At 36.4% G+C, this 17,656-nt stretch overlaps 1 protein-coding gene across 3 annotated transcripts in view; it reads left to right on the plus strand.

Annotated features, from left to right (window-relative positions):
- Trim9 (E3 ubiquitin-protein ligase Trim9) overlaps positions 1-17,656 on the plus strand; it is a 328,168-nt gene that overhangs the window by 303,033 nt on the left and 7,479 nt on the right. For 2 of the 3 annotated variants that reach the window (XM_067124899.1, XM_067124901.1), the window contains 8 exons: positions 6,222-6,317; positions 7,382-7,498; positions 8,381-8,497; positions 8,990-9,146; positions 9,450-9,491; positions 12,501-12,640; positions 16,952-17,090; positions 17,265-17,483. In XM_067124899.1, coding sequence (XP_066981000.1) covers positions 6,222-6,317; positions 7,382-7,498; positions 8,381-8,497; positions 8,990-9,146; positions 9,450-9,491; positions 12,501-12,640; positions 16,952-17,090; positions 17,265-17,483 — 1,027 coding nt within the window. The remainder of the gene's footprint in view (positions 1-6,221; positions 6,318-7,381; positions 7,499-8,380; positions 8,498-8,989; positions 9,147-9,449; positions 9,492-12,500; positions 12,641-16,951; positions 17,091-17,264; positions 17,484-17,656) is intronic. The other variant, XM_067124900.1, reaches the window with a different exon arrangement.

Raw genomic sequence — 17,656 nt, forward strand, 5'->3', positions numbered from 1 at the left:
TCTCTCTAGAGAGAGAGAGAGAAAAGAATACCATAGAATTGCAGTGAAAGAAACTCAGTGAAATCCTCTGCTCTCTGCAGTCAAGAGCATATACAAACACACACACACACACACACACACACACACACACACTTAGCAGTCAGGTTATCTCCTCATAGCCGTTCACACTGCCATTCCCTAGCCATGCAATGAAACGGCCGAATTCTGCGATGTCCATTGTACCGGCGGGGCGATCGCTTCGCCGCATCGACGGGAGTTTATACAAAGGACGATGGACGCCAGCCCACTTGCAAAGGGATGATGGTAGAACGATCTCTCGCTTTTCGTATTTTAGTAGTTCTCGTTTTTCTTCCCCTTTTTTTTTTATTTTAGTCGTGAAGGAGGAAAGAGAAAGATGAGGAATGATGAGGAACGGGATAAAAAGAGCGCGCGCAAGAATAAGTGGAAGGAGAGGGGAGGATCATTGCTAGAGTCAGGTAACGGGTAGATAGATAAAAGGAAGGGCGAAATACAATGAGAAAGATGGAGGGGAAGGAAGAGCAAAGAACAGATAATAGGAAAATAATACTAAAAATAATAGTAGTAATAGACTTATATGCAAATAATATTGGCTTTAACAATAACAGATAGAGAAGGATTGCGGTGAACTTGCGCCGCCCAAAGGCTAATGGATGAAGGCGCGGAACGGCCCTCCGTCGTTCCAGGCGGCCAGGTCTGGAAATTGCTTTGAGTCTGGAAAGTCGGCGGCGTGAGGGTGGAAATCGCTTAGTTCTGTGTGACATATTAAGGCGACCTCGTGTACCCTGAATGCAGCCATCTATATAGTCATCTATATAAGCGGTTCTCCACCAAAAGCGGTCATGCTTAGGTACATTTTGGAATATATAGGCCCCAATAGATAGATATTCGTCATCGCTTTTAGTTTAATTGTGGTTGGGTGAGTGTTGCAGTATTGAATTCTACTGAACGTTGAGTCGGGTATATGGCATGACTCGGAGTATTATACAGAAATATACTGAATCTTTTATTGTATTAATATGCGCTGAGTTTTTATGCTGATCAAACGCTGAATTGGTTTTATGAATATTGGCCCCAGTCATCACTTCCATGTAAAATAACTCTTGTCCTAAGGACTTATCTTGGAAGTCTAGTTATTGATATTTATCTCACGATTATTCCACATTCGTGTAATTCTCCACCTCATGTAACCGAATCTCTGACAGATGAACTTACAAAAAAAAAAAAAAAAGGGGGCAGAATTCTTGATAAGGGAAATCCAATTTTGCTAATGCTTTTAGGAAAGTAATCCTTCATATTACCTTTTCAGAGAATGACAGGTATGATATTTGCCAAAGTTGTATAATGATATTGTTAGTTAGTAGGAATTGTGTGTGTGGAGAGAGAGAGAGAGAGAGAGATCTTGTCAGTTACCTGTTGACCAACCGGTTCCGACTTGGCATGATTGGGGTGTACCTCCTGCAACCGCCCCCCCCCTCCCCCTTCCTCGGCCATGGACTTGAGTCTCTTTTATGAACTGGTCATTAAAAGTTGTAATCCGAGATCTCCCCTTGGGGTTGGATCTGATACGTACGCCAGATCGAGCCAGAATTATCTCCTTACTCGGAATCGTACTAGAACTGATTTGATCGGAAAAATCTTAAAGGATGTTCGATTCTGTTTAGTATTATTATGTTTAAAAGTAGCTTTGTATTCACAGACATTTTGTCGATAGGTTCGGGTACTTCGTGCTATTTTTTTTTCTTTCTTTCTTTTTCCCAAATTTCTATAACCGGAAGTCTTCCAAGGGGCGTTTTACAGCCACTTTATTTTTGGGTTAGATCTTTCTGGTATTCACATTATTGTTCTCCTCCCTTCATTTTTTCTTTATGTTCTTAGCTTGATTAAATCATTTAGATTCCAGCCAACATCAAGGAATGAACAACATGGGACTTTAGTCAGGCATTGTCGAAATTTATAAGTGAAGAACCTCTCACCATTTTTGCTCGACTGTGTTGAAACTGGAACACACAGGAATCTTAAGATTTCAGGACGGTTCTGGCCTATTACCCAATAAAATTATTTTCCCGAAGGCGGTTAGTGCCGTCAGTGCACCTCACGCGGTGCACTGTAGGCATTACTTAAGGTTCTTTGCAGCGTGCCATCGGCCCCTAGCTGCAACCCCTTTCATTCCTTCTACTGTACCTCCTTTCATATTCTCTTTCTTCCTTCTTACTTTCCACCCTCTCCTAACAATTGTTTTCTTAGTGCAACTGCGAGGTTTGCCTCCAGTTACACCTTTCAAACCTTTTACTGTCAATTTCGGTTTCAGCTCTGAATGACCTCATAGTCCCAGTGCTTAGCCTTTGGCCTAAATTCTATATTCAGTTCAGCTCAGTAAAATTATTCCTCAAACGACTAGAAATGAATAAAAAACCTCCATTTTAAGTATTTTTTTTTATCAAGATCATCCCTTCGCCTACTGGGGCCCCCCCTGTCTTCTCATTCTTCTTCTGCCACTTCCTTTGAGCTGGGAAGTACTACAGTCTCTAGCAAATGTTATGCGCGCATATTTGCCAAAGCTCATAATTTGGCAAAACTGTGTAATCACTTTGTCGTTTACAACCGTGCACCTGTTTGCTGTTCCTGCGAGTTAATTTTCGTGGATCTGAGTCAATTTACACACCCTTGTGTTCACTCTGTTTTTTTTTTTTTTTTTGTAGGATACCGTGAGAGGAAGGGATACATTTTCCTTGTAAATACTCTGCCGGATATAGCTTGTAATTGATAACATTTAATACATTGTTACAAGAATATTACATTTCGTACTGTATGTCTGCAAAGTAAATTGGTTTTAATATTATTATTATTATTGTTATTATTACTATTATTATTATTATTATTATTATTATTATTATTATTATTATTATTATTATTATTATTATTATTATTAGAGGAAGAAGACCCATTAGATAAAATGTTTATATCTATTTTTCCTTGTATTATACTAATTTTTTTTACAGACAAAATTTTTTAATAAGTAGTAAGATCAAGGGTAAATGATTATATATAAACAGGAGGTCACCGGACTCAAAATCATATCACAAGGATATGTGTAACAGAAAATAAAAACACTCACCTAACTGAATGAAGTAAGATTCGACAGTTTCTATAAAAGCTGCCTTTCTGTAAACTGACTGAAGATTACTATTGTTATTAAGGAGACCACTGAAGAGGATATTGAGAGGTGGAGGTTACTATTGTTGAAGGTGTATATATATATATATATATATATATATGTATATGTATATATATATATATATATATATATATATATATATATATATATATACATACATACATACATACATACACATATATATCCTTTCTGAGTGAGTATGATAGAAATAATCAACACACAATCACGGTGGAACAGAAATGAATATATATGACTTGTGTGGCCTGGTTGGCAGCGGTCTGGTCTTTCAATTGAAAGACCTGGGTTCGATCCTGATTTGCGTCAGAAATTCATATATATGTGTGTGTATACATATTTGTGTATATATACGCATATTCAGGATTTTTTTGGAAACGCCCATATTGATCCGTCCCCTTCCGATTTGAGGATCGAACAAGGGCCGTTCAGTGATGAGCTAGGTTTGGAACCACTCAAGCTAACAAGAGAGAGAGAGAGAGAGAGAGAGAGAGAGAGAGAGAGAGAGAGGTGTCTGTCTATCATGCCCAATAGAAAATGTTCATTGTGATAAATATTGAGGGAGACAGAGAGATTATTTTAGGGTAACCTCATTAACTTCTTTCCCCTTCCCCCCCTCCCCTTCCCCTCTCCCCTCAGCCACCTGTGCCCTTTAACTCCTCACATCCTTTTGGGTGGAGTCTTTGATGTTCCCTGCTGCAATGATGTGGAAAAAGTCGCCGCTTTTGTCATTCGCTAATGATGAGATGATGAGAGCACGAGTCTGTTTGATCATCGGCAGATGATGTGGTCGGAAAGAAATTGTTATATATATATATATATATATATATATATATATTATATATATATATATATATATATATATATATATATATATATAATTATTATCACTTTTGTACGTGATTCATTTATCACATTACCACAGGTGAAAAATAAGAAACAGGTGTAGGTCTGACCGGTTTCGACTTTATTTCGTCAATGGCTTGGAAATAAAGTCGAAACCGGTCAGACCCACACCCCCGTTTCTTATTTTTCACCTGTGCTATCTTATATATATATATATATATATATATATATATATATATATATATATATATATATATATATATAATACTGGGGCCTCTTGAAATAGGCCTCTAGTGCTTCTTAAATATAGCATATAAACCTTCATTATTTTATTTTCCAGTTTAGTTTTCCATCTTCTTCCCATCCATACGTCAAAAATTATATTCACCCCAGTCATTATATGCTAGGCTGATTCCTCTTGTTTTGCACTTATTCTTCCATTCTCTTTTTTTTTTTTTTTTTTTTATCCTTTTTCACGCACCTGTGCTTTCATGCATTTCCCTTTACCTTGTTTCGTCTGTTTTCTTCCATTTTCGTTTCTTCTCTGTTTTTCCTCTGTCGCTTTATTTCCACTCTCATTTTCTCCTCCCCCCCTCTATTTTTCTTATTTTGTCCTTCCTTCACGTCCATGCTATTTTCCGCTTTTATCTTTTTCGTGTTTGTCTCTTCCTCTCATGCCTGTCGTTTCTTCACGTCTATTTTCCAAGTCTTTCTCTTTCTCATTTAGTTTTGATCCTGTTATTTCTCTTTAACTATTTATATCTTTTTTCCTTCCCTGATTTATTGTCGTGTATTTTTATTTTATTTCTTCCTCTCCTCATATATCCCTTTTTTTTTATCTTTCTCTCTCATTTCCTTTCCTGACATTTTCATGCTCATCATATTTCCTATTTTTACGTTATTTTTCTTTATTTCTTCCTCTCCATACATATCCTTTTTTTTTTTTTTGTCCACCATCTTTCTCTCTAATTTCTTCTGACATTTGCATGCCTATCATATTTCCCATTTTTCTGTTACTTTTCTCTCCTCATATATTTTTTTTTTATCTCCACCATCTTCCTCTCTCATTTCCTCTCTTGACATTTGCATTCCCATCATATTTCCCTCACTTCCTTTCTCTCTCATTTCCTCTCCTCTTTTCATGCTCATCACATTTCCCTACTCACCCCTTTCCTTATTCGTCTCCCCATCCTCTTATTTTCCTCTCATTACCCTTTCACTCTTCATCTCTCGCATTTCGACCTGTCGATTGTTTGCAGTCTGCTGGAAAGAGGGGGAAAACAATCTCGTGTCCTTGTGTCCTGCTTTGAGGAGGAGAAGTCATCCTCGGAAAACTGCACAAAGTTGTTTTCGTCGATCGTGTCTCAAAGTTGCCTTCCTTGTTGACGCGGTTGGTTGGTGTCGTTATGTTTGTGTGTGTGTTGTTCTTGACGTAATGACGTTTAACCGGAGGAGGAGGAGGAGGAGGAGGTTAGAGGAAATGGAGGTGGGAGGCAGGTGAGAAGTAACACTAGAAAACTTGAAATCTATAATAGTTTCTTGTTTTGTTTTCCTTCGCTGGTTTTAGTTTTGCTGATTGGGAGGAGGATGAGGAGGAGGAGGAGGAGGAGGAAGAGGTTGAGGAAGAGGAGGTAAAGGAAATGGAGGAGGGAGGCAGGTGAGAAGTAATACTAGAAAACTTAAAATCTATAGTAGTTTTTTGTGTTGTTTTTCTCGTTGATTTTACTTTTGCTGACTAGGAGGAGGAGGAGGAGGAGGAGGAGGAGGAGGCAAGAGGGGCAGGGAGGAGGAGGAGAAGAATAGAGGTAGGTTAGAAGTTATACAAAAACTTGAAATCCGTATTAGTTTCTAGCCATTAGACATCTTATAAAGAATTTATTATTTATAGGTGATCATTATTATGTGAGAAATACCTGCAAAACTATTGATATCATCATTATTTCATCATTACTATTCACCATGACTAAGTATATCCAGGTGTGTCCCATTTTCGGAAAGGGAAATGTTGATAGGTGAAATTACATCACGCTGATGACAACGTATGACAACCGGTATCAGATGCAAAGTAGCCTTAATTTAAACGGGAAAGATGTAACTTAATTATGTTAATTAACTGTGTTACTTAATTGCACTCTCATTGACTGATTGCTTCATTGCATTGCAGACGGAGTTGTCACAAGCTCTGCAGCAGCTGTCAGAGAAGGCCCGGGCTGCTACCGAATTCATCCACACGCTCAAGACCCTGTCAGATGAAGTCCATGTGAGTCTGATTTCTCTCTCTCTCTCTCTCTCTCTCTCTCTCTCTCTCTCTCTCTCTCTCTCTCTCTCTATATATATATATATATATATATATATATATATATATATATAGAGACAAAATCCACTAAGGAAAGAAAACACTGGAGTGTATTTCTTCAGTCTGCCAAGTAAAGGACGACAGTCGAAAGGCCTCGCAGCACTCCAGTGTTCCTCTTTCCTTTGTGGCTTTTGTCTTTATTCATATATTCATCACGTTCCGTATTTTCGTGATTCAGTTATACATATATATATATATATATATATATATATATATATATATATATATATATATATATATATATATATATATATATACATTCTCTCTCTCTCTCTCTCTCTCTCTCTCTCTCTCTCTCTCTCTCTCTCTCTCTCTCTCTCATATATATATATATATATATATATATATATATATATATATATATATTATATATATATATATATATATATATATATACTGTATATAAAAGTTATTCATACTTTCTTTTGGTACTCAAAACTGATCAGTTGGTAATAATTTGGTAGCATTGATAATATCGATTTGGATAAACAAACCGGCGTGATTAGTTTGTTTTCATATGCACATTTTTGCACATGTCGAAGAAAACATCCTACAAATAGGTAATGGGGCATTATATGATAATGGTATTTGAGTACTGGCAAGCCAAAATAAATTATTTTCATACATAATTAGCAGGGGCTAATTCAATTATTCTTTGAAAGATGAGTAGGAGAAGTCTGTTTAGATGATTCTTGCTTAAATGGCTAAAAGAAAGTTGATTTGATGATTCTTCTTATTAGGATGAATTGGAATCATAATCATACGATGATTTGTAAGTGATTAATAGAAAGGCCATATATGATTCTCTTATACATGATAATGGGAAAGTATAACGTGTTTTTTTAATGATGTAATTAATGGGTTATTAATAGGGTGGGGGTTGGGGTATGGTTCTTTAGTAAATTAATAGTAATAATGAAAAAGTTATATGATTCTTTCTTAGCATTTGTGATTTTTCATCTTCACAGGGAAACTGCCGTGAGGTGGAAGGGGTCATCGCTGCCCAAGTGGATGCCCTGGTGGAGGCTTTGCAAACGAGACGTTCTGACCTCATCAACTGGGTCAGGAGACAGCGCGATGCCAAGGTAATCTTATTTCAGTGCCCTTTATCTTTTTGACTTGATTTACATTAAACGAGATTTAGCTGTATTTGCGCAGGTCATTATCTCTCTCTCTCTCTCTCTCTCTCTCTCTCTCTCTCTCTCTCTCTCTCTCTCTCTCTCTCTCTCTCTCTCTCTGTAAAAAATAGCACAAATCTCATGCTTTCACTCCCGTTTCTTATCATCAAATTCTAGAAGACGGTGCATAAGGGCATTTCATTAAATGCCTATTTTATCAGAATGATTTCGAAATGATAAACTCGACGCGAAGACGTTGAAGTGAATAGATGTTTATTGACAATCCCAAACTGTATGCTAGATGAATTGCAAAACTTTCTATTATTTGAAAATCGAAAAGCACTTAGTGTCACGAACTTACTTAGTTTTGAATAGAGTTTATAGTGAATGGCCTCTTAAATGCATTGAAAAACTCTGTACTTAAGGTTCAATAGAACGCATTGCATGAGAAACAAATCTCCATTACCATAAGTAATCAGGAATGACGAAGATGAGTGCTGTATCTTCCCTCACCCCGTAGTTGGGTAGTGCCGTCAGTGCACCTCATGCGGTGCACTGTAGGCATTACGTAAGGTTCTTTGCAGCGTGCCTTCGACCCCTGGCTACAACCCCTTTCATTTCTTTTACTGTACCTCCTCTCATATTCCCTTTCTTCTACCTTGCTATCCACCCTTCCCTAACAATTGATTCATAGTGCAACTGCTTTGAGGTTTTCCTCCTGTTACACCTTTCAAACCTTATACTGTCAGTTTCCGTTTCAGCGCTGAATGACCTCATAGGTCCCAGTGCTTGGCCTTTGGCCTAAATTCTCTCTTCAGTTCAGTTCAATTCAGTTCTGTCTTCCCTCAGGTTCATGCGCTGAGAGAACAGGTACAGGACTACACACACACCTTGCAGGGCACCACAGCCACCATCCATTTCTGCATCGAGGCCCTTAAAGAGTCTGACCCTGCTTCCTTCATGGAGGTAAGAACCCTCTTTATTGGTGTAGAACCCTCTCTATTGACGTGGTACCTTGTAATGTTACTTGCTGCCATTGGTGAATTTTACAAGCAAGATTCAGCCTTAGCGTAAGAAGACCCTTGCTAGCCTCTGTCATTTCCCAACACCTTTGAAAAGCATTGAAATGTACTTTTCGAATGGAGTATTTTAAAATTGAAATTCGGGCAGAGATGCCTGTATGCTTCTGTAAATAAAGTTACGTATAAGGAATGTGGTGAAAATGGCGTCTGGTGAAGGATTTCATGGAAACGAACCTTATTCAGGACAGATAAGCGAAAGCGCAGAGAGCAAGGCAGGCCAACTTTCAGAGAAGCTGGTTTTGCCTGTAGAAAGGTCTTTAGGCTTCGCGTAGAGTAACAACTGACCCTAACCTCTCTTGGAAGGCGTTTCATTTAATTGTCACTTTGACTACGCAAGTAGGTCAATTAATTTCCCCTTTGATTTTCCCTCCTCCAGGCACAGGCCATTCTAGAGGGGAGGGTATGCACCGTCTCGGAGGACTGGGAACGTACCATGATACCCGAGCCGAGGGTGCCCCCCGTCTTCAACCTGACCTTGGATGACAAGACGCTTCTGACCGCCATTCAGCAGCTCACGTTTATCCAGTTAAAACGTAAGTAATTTGTCCATTTCGCCTCTCCACTACTGCTTTCTTGAATGCATAATAACGGTAACAATAACTTTTGGTATGGCTAGTGATGACGATTAACTTAAAACCAGTAGGAGTAACTTGAGAGCAGCCATAAAGTGAATTAATACCGTGTAAAAAAAAAAAAATCGTTACACGTAGACTGATGTGCACGTTTGTCATGTACAGTAAATTGGTCCCTTCTAATCACTCAAATAACAAAATAAGAGAGAAGAAACTATATAAAAAATGGACTAGAACTCTTATTCTTCTTCCACGCTGTCCCAGGGCCTCTTGTAACACTCCAACAGACAGATGATGATGGCTCAGGTGGGAACTCTAAAAGATGACCTTCGTTCTATTTTATAAGATCGTTTCCTATAGGACTCTGCATTCGGTTTATTTTTCAGCATGGAGGAACGTAGACGTGGGCTCGTGTTTTTTTTTTTTTCGTTTCTTATCTTATTTCCTCCCCCTCAGTTGTTCCCGTTACACGGAATGCCTAAGTAGTTGTTTGTGCGTATGTTGTATGTGTAATCGTAGCCACTGTGAACTGTACACGTTCTGTTCTTGTAACGTTAAATTTTGTTCCCACGTTTTTCTGTTCGGTGTTCTTCTTCTTCTTCCTGCTTTCTCTGGGTATATCTTGTACGTTTTTCGCGTGACTGTTCTAAGTAGGAGTTTGTGTAAGACAAAATGACATTCTGTTTATTTATTTTATTTATTTATTCCGTAGAAAGCACTGTTTTGTCATATCACGAGGCTCTAGTGGATCCAGATATATATATATATATATATATATATATATATATATATATATATATATATATATATATATATATATATATATATATATATATACTATATATATATATATATATATATATATATATATATATATATATATATATATATATATATTATTATATATATATATATATATATTTTTATATTACTTTCTCTCAATTTTATTATTTTTATGATTGATTTTTATTTTTTCCAATTTATATTTCTTATTTATGTTATTATCTAAATCTTCAATATTATTATACTTTAATTATTTTTCATGGGAGGGGGCCACGTGCCCCCCACCCCGATCCGCTAGTGTCACGAGGCATTAACTGGAATAGGAGGACAATCCATACTCTATCCTTTCTTAAATATCCATGAACAGTAATTTAAATATATTAATATAATAAATTATGCATGATAATTTATATTGATATATAAGACATTAATAGTAACTTTTGAAAACAATAGTAACTATACGAACCAAAGCTAACATTCATTCGAATATCTCTTTAAATACTTCCACAAGCTATACTATCAGCTTAAGAGTTAATTCTTGCATCAATTTATCCTTACATTCCAGAAAGTGTAAAATACAGATATAATGTTAACAAATAATTCCTTTTAAGATTAGCTTACGTAATATTTATTGGTGGATAAATAAGACGTCTGGGTGTCTAGGATTGCGAGAAGCATGGCGAATGCTATTCCTGTTAATTCAGGAATGCTTGCAATTGTACCCCCTTGTAAATATGCAAGTGCATGAACCCTTCCAGGCCTGTAATATGCTTGATACCCTTTTGTAAATATTAAATGATTACATGCTGTGTATGAAACTTACTTCTCTTATTGCTATTATTTTGTAAATGAAGTTGGTTTTATTGTGATTATTTAAGCGTTCTGTTTGTACGTTTTTATTTGTACTGAACCATTTATTACCTTCATTTTATCTTCAGAGTTTTAATGCATGGCGACAAGAAATCGTAGAAGATATTCCTATTTATTTTGTCCTTTTAAGAATGATTATATTTTATATTATGCCCATAAGTACAATGAATTACATTTCATATGCCCATAAATACAACGCATATATTACAGTAAGTATACAGTCTTACTATTTACAATGAAATTAAAAGAAAAAAGTATGCATTCGTATGTTATCATGTAATTTTCGCTCGCACAATATTGATATATATTGTGTACTTTACTTGTGCGGGTATGTTTTTTCATTTTTCAAATTATTTTAACCATGCGATACAAACATGCTTAAATGTAATCACTGGTTTGACAATTTTAATCCACTGAATTATTTGTACAGCGTATTTTAAAACACGAAACTTATTTTAGGCTCGTATTGTCTAATTTTATTGTACCAACTTAACATCGCATATTTATATGAACTTACATACACTCACACACACACACAGTAACTCGTAACATACACAGATATAATCTCTGTGAATTCACGTCTTATGGTGTTATACTGCATTCACATATGAATATAAATAGTGAGAGTGTGGTCGTATAGCATGCATTAGGAGGTTCGTTGTCAGTGGAGAGATTTCTTTTAAGGGAGTGGGATGTTAAACAATACCGCCCAGAAATGGAAGACTGCGGTATCTGCAAAATACAAAACCGAGAAGAATGGTAGATACTGCCTTTTCCCCTTGCCTTACGACTGGTTTTGCAGATATTGCAAATGGGACCCCCTAAATAAAGCATAGAAGAATCATTCTGAAACTGCAGTAACTTGTGTGTTTAGTGTTTCACGAGCCCAATAGGTGGCATATCTCAATTTCGAAAAATTTTGCGGATACTGCAGTTTTCCAGTACATAGGCCTAAATAACTAAGCTGTAAAGGGTAATATGGAATTTTTGGTTCATTGCTGCATGACGCAATTTAATTCGCTGAATTACTTTAATACTCATAGTAATCAAATAAATCGTAGATTTTAGTATATAGATGCAAGAAGAATGGAAGGCAGAAAGTGAAAGATAATAATCAATATTTCTGAGTAGTTAGGCTTATTGAATAATCTGCTGGGATGAGAGCCATCTAACAGTTAACTGACTGACCAAACATTTATTTAATCTTAATTCTGTCTTTCACAGAAAGTAGGGGAAATTTAAGCAGATTATGTGTCGTTATGGAAAGACTGGAAAGTCGAATAAATAATTCGTACGATGCTGTCAACATTAAAAGAATTAACACGAAACAATAAATGTTGAAATAATAATTAGCGATATGCGTCTATAAACATAGTTGCTAGCGAGACGGGAATTAAATAATTTCACCGTAACTTTGTGCGCTGAAGTTTTTGGGTCATGTATACGGGTGTTCGTTAATTCAAGAAATATGGGTACATAAATGTGCACTAGTACTATTAGGGTGTAACTTTGCAGGTGTTTACACATACTTCTGCGCACAGCACATGTCAAAAGTTTACAGGCACAATTACGAACACATATACGTAAAACGCTCGAGTTTTTTTTTGCCATTAGACACACATATGACTTTCCCGTGTGATGTGACTAATATTTCTCTCACAGCACCTGGAACGCCTGGAATGATCCCCGAGGAGTGCAGTGCAGAGAACAACAGTGTTACGATTGCTTGGGCTCCTCATCACACTTCCTGTGTCACTGGATACACGCTGGAGATTGACGACGGCAGCAACGGTCCTTTCAGGGTGAGTCTTTGTCGAAAAATAATATTTCGATTATAGCAGTGCAGTAGTAGTTATTGTTGTATTAGTAGTAGTAAGAGTAGCAGCTGCAGGATAAGAAGAAATGATAGTTGTCAAAGACACATTCGTATTTTAAGTCATGGATAAATCATGGATGAATATATAATATATATATATATATATATATATATATATATATATATATATATATATATATATATATATATATATATATATATAATCAGAATAAAGGAGTAAGTGGTATAAGGTTGTAGACTTCTTTGTGTTGACAGATGCTGCAGAATCACTAAATGATCTTATTCCTTGTAAGTGTTATAATTCACCAAATTACTTAAAGACAATGACATTGGTAATACCATTTAGATGAATTTGTTATATCCAGTATTTTTGTACATGTGATATCATAGATTTCTGTGAACGGAATCATTGAATTTATAATACTGTAATAATTGTTTCCTGCTGTACCAAAGACCGACGTTGAGAGTAAATAAAATGGTTTGTTGGGTCTTCCCACTCCAACTGTGTGTGGAGTTGACACTCGACACAGCTGGTGTCCAAAATTGTCATCACTTAAAATCTTACTTTGTTTTGGTCTTGGCTAATGTCAACCCGCTGCGGTTTATCAGTGCCTCTTGTAGTCAAGATCTTCGCAAAATTAACGCAGGTGTTCATATTTATATTGGAAGAACCTATCCGTCAAGGAATAAAGCATTTCGTGAAGTCCCAAAATTAGGTAAGATGGTATGTTTTAATTTTGTCAAGTGAAATGTGGAGTTCACCACTATCGTAAACTTGTGGCAGCAAAGGCATAATGATGGGTGTCTTTGGTAATATTTAATGGTATTGCTGGGCATAATGATGGGTATCTTTGGTAATATTTAGATATAGGCAGCAAGTGAATACCTGTGATTAGGTATTTGCTGTAAAAATATTGGAAATTTAGTGGAAAATGGAATAAGTTTCTTATAAAGGACATAATGTAGGAGGATGAAATTAAACTTGAATAGGGTTGCAGGACCTGGAAAAACAAATAAAATAAATAGGCCATTGCTTACAGCTGTTATAAAATATACTCGATGCACAGGAGAAACGTAAAAAGTATATATATATTTATGGACCTGACTAGGCCATCCCAAACCCAAACCCTAGATGTGAGGCAGTGGTACTGCAATCATACAGACCTAATCTAACAATGTTCAGGACCTACTCTTATCTGTAGCAGGGTGCATTTGCCTAGAACCTCCTTTTAACTCAACAAAACATGCAACATTGGTAGTCCATAACTGTAACCTAAGCTACCCTAACTGGAAGAGCAGCATTCTATCTGTCCTTGTGCTATAGCACTCCACTCATAATGTACTTTTCAGTTATTGCTAATCATTTAGCACTTCTGGGAGGATGTTTTTGTGTCCTTACATTGGAAAGTTATCAGTATTGTGTTTGTATCCCTCACAAACCTGCTTTACCTGTGTATTAGAACTCTTCACTTAATGGTTTTGCAAGGACATTTCTACTGTTAACACTAAAAGATTTCTTTGACATCCATAAACCTAACAGGCAGGTTTTAATACATTTCAGCGTTGTAAAATTGACTTTATCAGTGTTGATGATGGCAATGACAGGTTCATTATACCATCTAGCATAATATCGGTGTTGATGATAACAATGACAGGTTCATTATGCCATCTAGCCTAATCCAGTCTCCTCTACAAAAATATGGAAAGGGAAAACATGGTGTGAAATAGATTGTGATGGTTTAAAGAAATAATAACCCTCTCCTTTCCAACCAAATAACTGCTGTCTGGTAATAACCTCAAATATTCCGATGTTGTACCCTCAACTTTGTTGCAAGCCACCTACTGCCTACCATCATTTTGTTATCTGTAAATGCTATTGGTGTATATTTTAGGCAACGTTAAGGATTCTGGGTTAGGAGGACTGCAGTGCTGTAGTATGAGTTAGGTTAGGGTGTATCTGTAAAATTAACCTTGTCACTTGCCATGTTATTTTCTTAATGTCAAATACTAATGTTGTGTAATTCGTGGAGTTTAATGTGTTGCAACATGGTGAAAGTTTTATGCTTAACACATCTGTTAGTGCCACCATTTTTAGCCCTAAAAGCATAACACTGTTTCCTGCATTTTGTGTGTTCAGAATAAATGTGGAAGTTCTGAATTATGCATAATTTTGTTAATTTGATTTTTTGGTATTTGGGAGTCAATTTTATATAAAAATATATGAAAATGGGTCCATTTCATATCCAAAAATCCCAGTTTGTTCTTCCATAACTCCATTTTTGTCATAATCCATTTTCATTTTAGTAGGACCATCCTTCTGCAATGACACCAGTTTGTTAGTATAGTAACACTCTAGTTTGCACTTTAGTAGAACCCATATTCAAGTACAGTAGTTCCTAGGCTTAAGGTCTCAAGTTGATCAAAGGTTTATTGTGTCCTGTAATTAAGACATTCATACCTAAAGGGTAACACAATAATAACTGTATACAACACTTAAAATCAGGGTGTGACGTCCCTGCCTACGCAAGGGAGGGTAGAAGAGACTCTAGCCTTGGCAGGCGACTCTTTTAGGAGAAGGCACTCCAAAATCAAACCAGCGGGTAGAAGGGGCTCTTTACCCTTGGTAGGCAACCCTCAGACCTTGTTCTCCAACCTTTGGCTGTGCCATAGCCATTGTACTGTGGTCTTCCGTGGTCTTGGGTTTGAGTTTCCATTGCCTGAGGGCACAATCGGACATTTATCCCCTTTTTCGTTCACTTTCCTGTTTTTTCAAAAAGTGTGTAGGACAGGTTGATGAGAAAGCAAAAGTTGCTTGGTGGATTGTCAGAAAGTGCCTTTGTCTTTACATGATCTTTTCCTTCTAATTGCTTTATTTCTAAATCCTGACTGACCTCCCCCTGTTGTTGTGGCAAACCTGGCAGATTTCTTTTGTCTTGCAAGGTGTGCCAGTCCCACTTCATCGACCAGTTGCTTCTAGCATTTTTTTCAATGATGTATGGTGATGTTTATTTATACTCTCTGCACAATTTTTGTAAATAATGTAAATACTGTTGTTGTTGATGGTATTGTTTTATTGTTCTGTTGATTTTTACAATGTTAATGTTATTATGAGTCTATTTAATAGTTTTGATACTGATTTTATGTTAATTTTAATTCTTTTGGGAGACATTGAGCTGAACCCTGGGCCTGCTACTCATTACAGTAAGAAAAATCACAAAGTACTTTACTCAAATATTCAGGGCTTAAGGTCAAATTTTCTTGAGACCTCCAGAGTTGTGCCCATAACTACGATTTGATGTTTTTTATCTGAGACTCTTGTAAGTAGTAACAAGTCAAAGGTTGAATTTTTAATCCTGGGTTTGGTGGTCCTGATTTTGTTTATTGTCGTAACATCCCACATGCGCAAGGTATGGCTGTAATCACTAAGTCTGGATGACCTATTTATTGTCAGGAAATCTGGAGTATAGTTGCCATGAAGTTCTTTGTTTAAAATTTTCAATAAGTTCTACATCTTTACATATTTGCTGTTTACCACAATCCAGATATCAATGATTCTGTTTATGACTGTCTTTTGGAAAGGATTGGTATGGCTCAGTCACAGGATTCATGGTTAGCTGCTCAGCAACTTTCGAACCTCAAAAGGTACAAAGGTACTTGTAATGGAATTTTGATAGGATCAAATCAGGACGAGAAAAATTACAAAGCCTTCCCACATTAACCAGTGAGTTTCTTATATAGCTGTATGCCTAATATTTTCCATAAGGAAAAAATGCTACAGTTGATACTATTAGTCCAAATGAACTCTTCAATATTTTTACAAGAGTTTTGTGGAATTCATGCACATCCAGATGGAACAGTCCACCATAAATTTTGATTGCTCCATTCACATTCTCCATGGCATAGACAACCTTTTAGTGGAGTCTTGTTTAACAGTGAAGTTAGGGGAAAAGTGTGACCCTATGGCTGCTAGCTTTGTATGTGTGATGTAAGGTCATATATAATCTGTGCACAGTATGCTGATACACCCAGCAGATGCAAAACTTTATTTTTGGTCTAATACAACGTGAGGGTGGAGGAATTTTTTGGGAGTATTCTATTCTACTAGTTCCAACAGTGAATACAGTGCTGTATCTGAATCCAGTGACTTTTGGCAAGATCTTTGCAGACAATTAAGTTTTGTGTGACTAAAGGTAAATTCAAGGGTGTACGTTAAATTTATGATCTCACTGCATATCTTTTCTTTCATTGTAATTAAACCCAATTTTTTATCTGACAGGAAGTGTACACTGGAGAGGAGACTGTGTGTACCATCGATGGTCTTCATTTCAACTCCATTTACAGAGCAAGAGTTAAAGCCTTCAACAATAGTGGAAGCTCTGCATTTTGTGAACCTCTTTGTTTACAAACAGCAGAAGGTAATGCCTTACATTCTTTTGTGGAAACACATTAACATGTACTATAATTAAAGATTTCATGTGTAGTACTGATTTGTTTCTGCTGAGGAATATGAATTCTCTGAAAATATCTGAACTGTGTATACTCTATTGCACTTGGATTGCTAATTGCAAAATTTGTCCTTTTTCCGACAGTCGCATGGTTTATATTAGAAACAAATCATGCTGATCACACACTGTCAGAGAATGGTTTCACAGTGAGCTGTGACTCTTACGAACATCGTGTAGCCTTGGGTAGTGTTGGCTTCTCGAGGGGCATTCATTACTGGGAGTTCCACATAGAACGATATGATGGTAATGCTGACATTGCTTTTGGAGTTGGAAGAATAGACATCTGCAAGGAGATGATTTTAGGTGAGATTTTGTAATTTGTCATTGTTAACATTAAAACTTAAACATTTTTTTTTCATTGCATTTGTTTGGTTTCAGAAGCACAAGTTAATACCAGTGGCTTTTAAATAAAGATACAAATATTATTTGAAACAGTATATAAAAATTGTCAGATTGTTTAAATTGAATTGTATACT

The sequence above is a fragment of the Macrobrachium rosenbergii genome, chromosome 22 (assembly GCF_040412425.1).
Source record: "Macrobrachium rosenbergii isolate ZJJX-2024 chromosome 22, ASM4041242v1, whole genome shotgun sequence".
Classification (NCBI taxonomy): Eukaryota; Metazoa; Arthropoda; class Malacostraca; order Decapoda; family Palaemonidae; genus Macrobrachium; species Macrobrachium rosenbergii.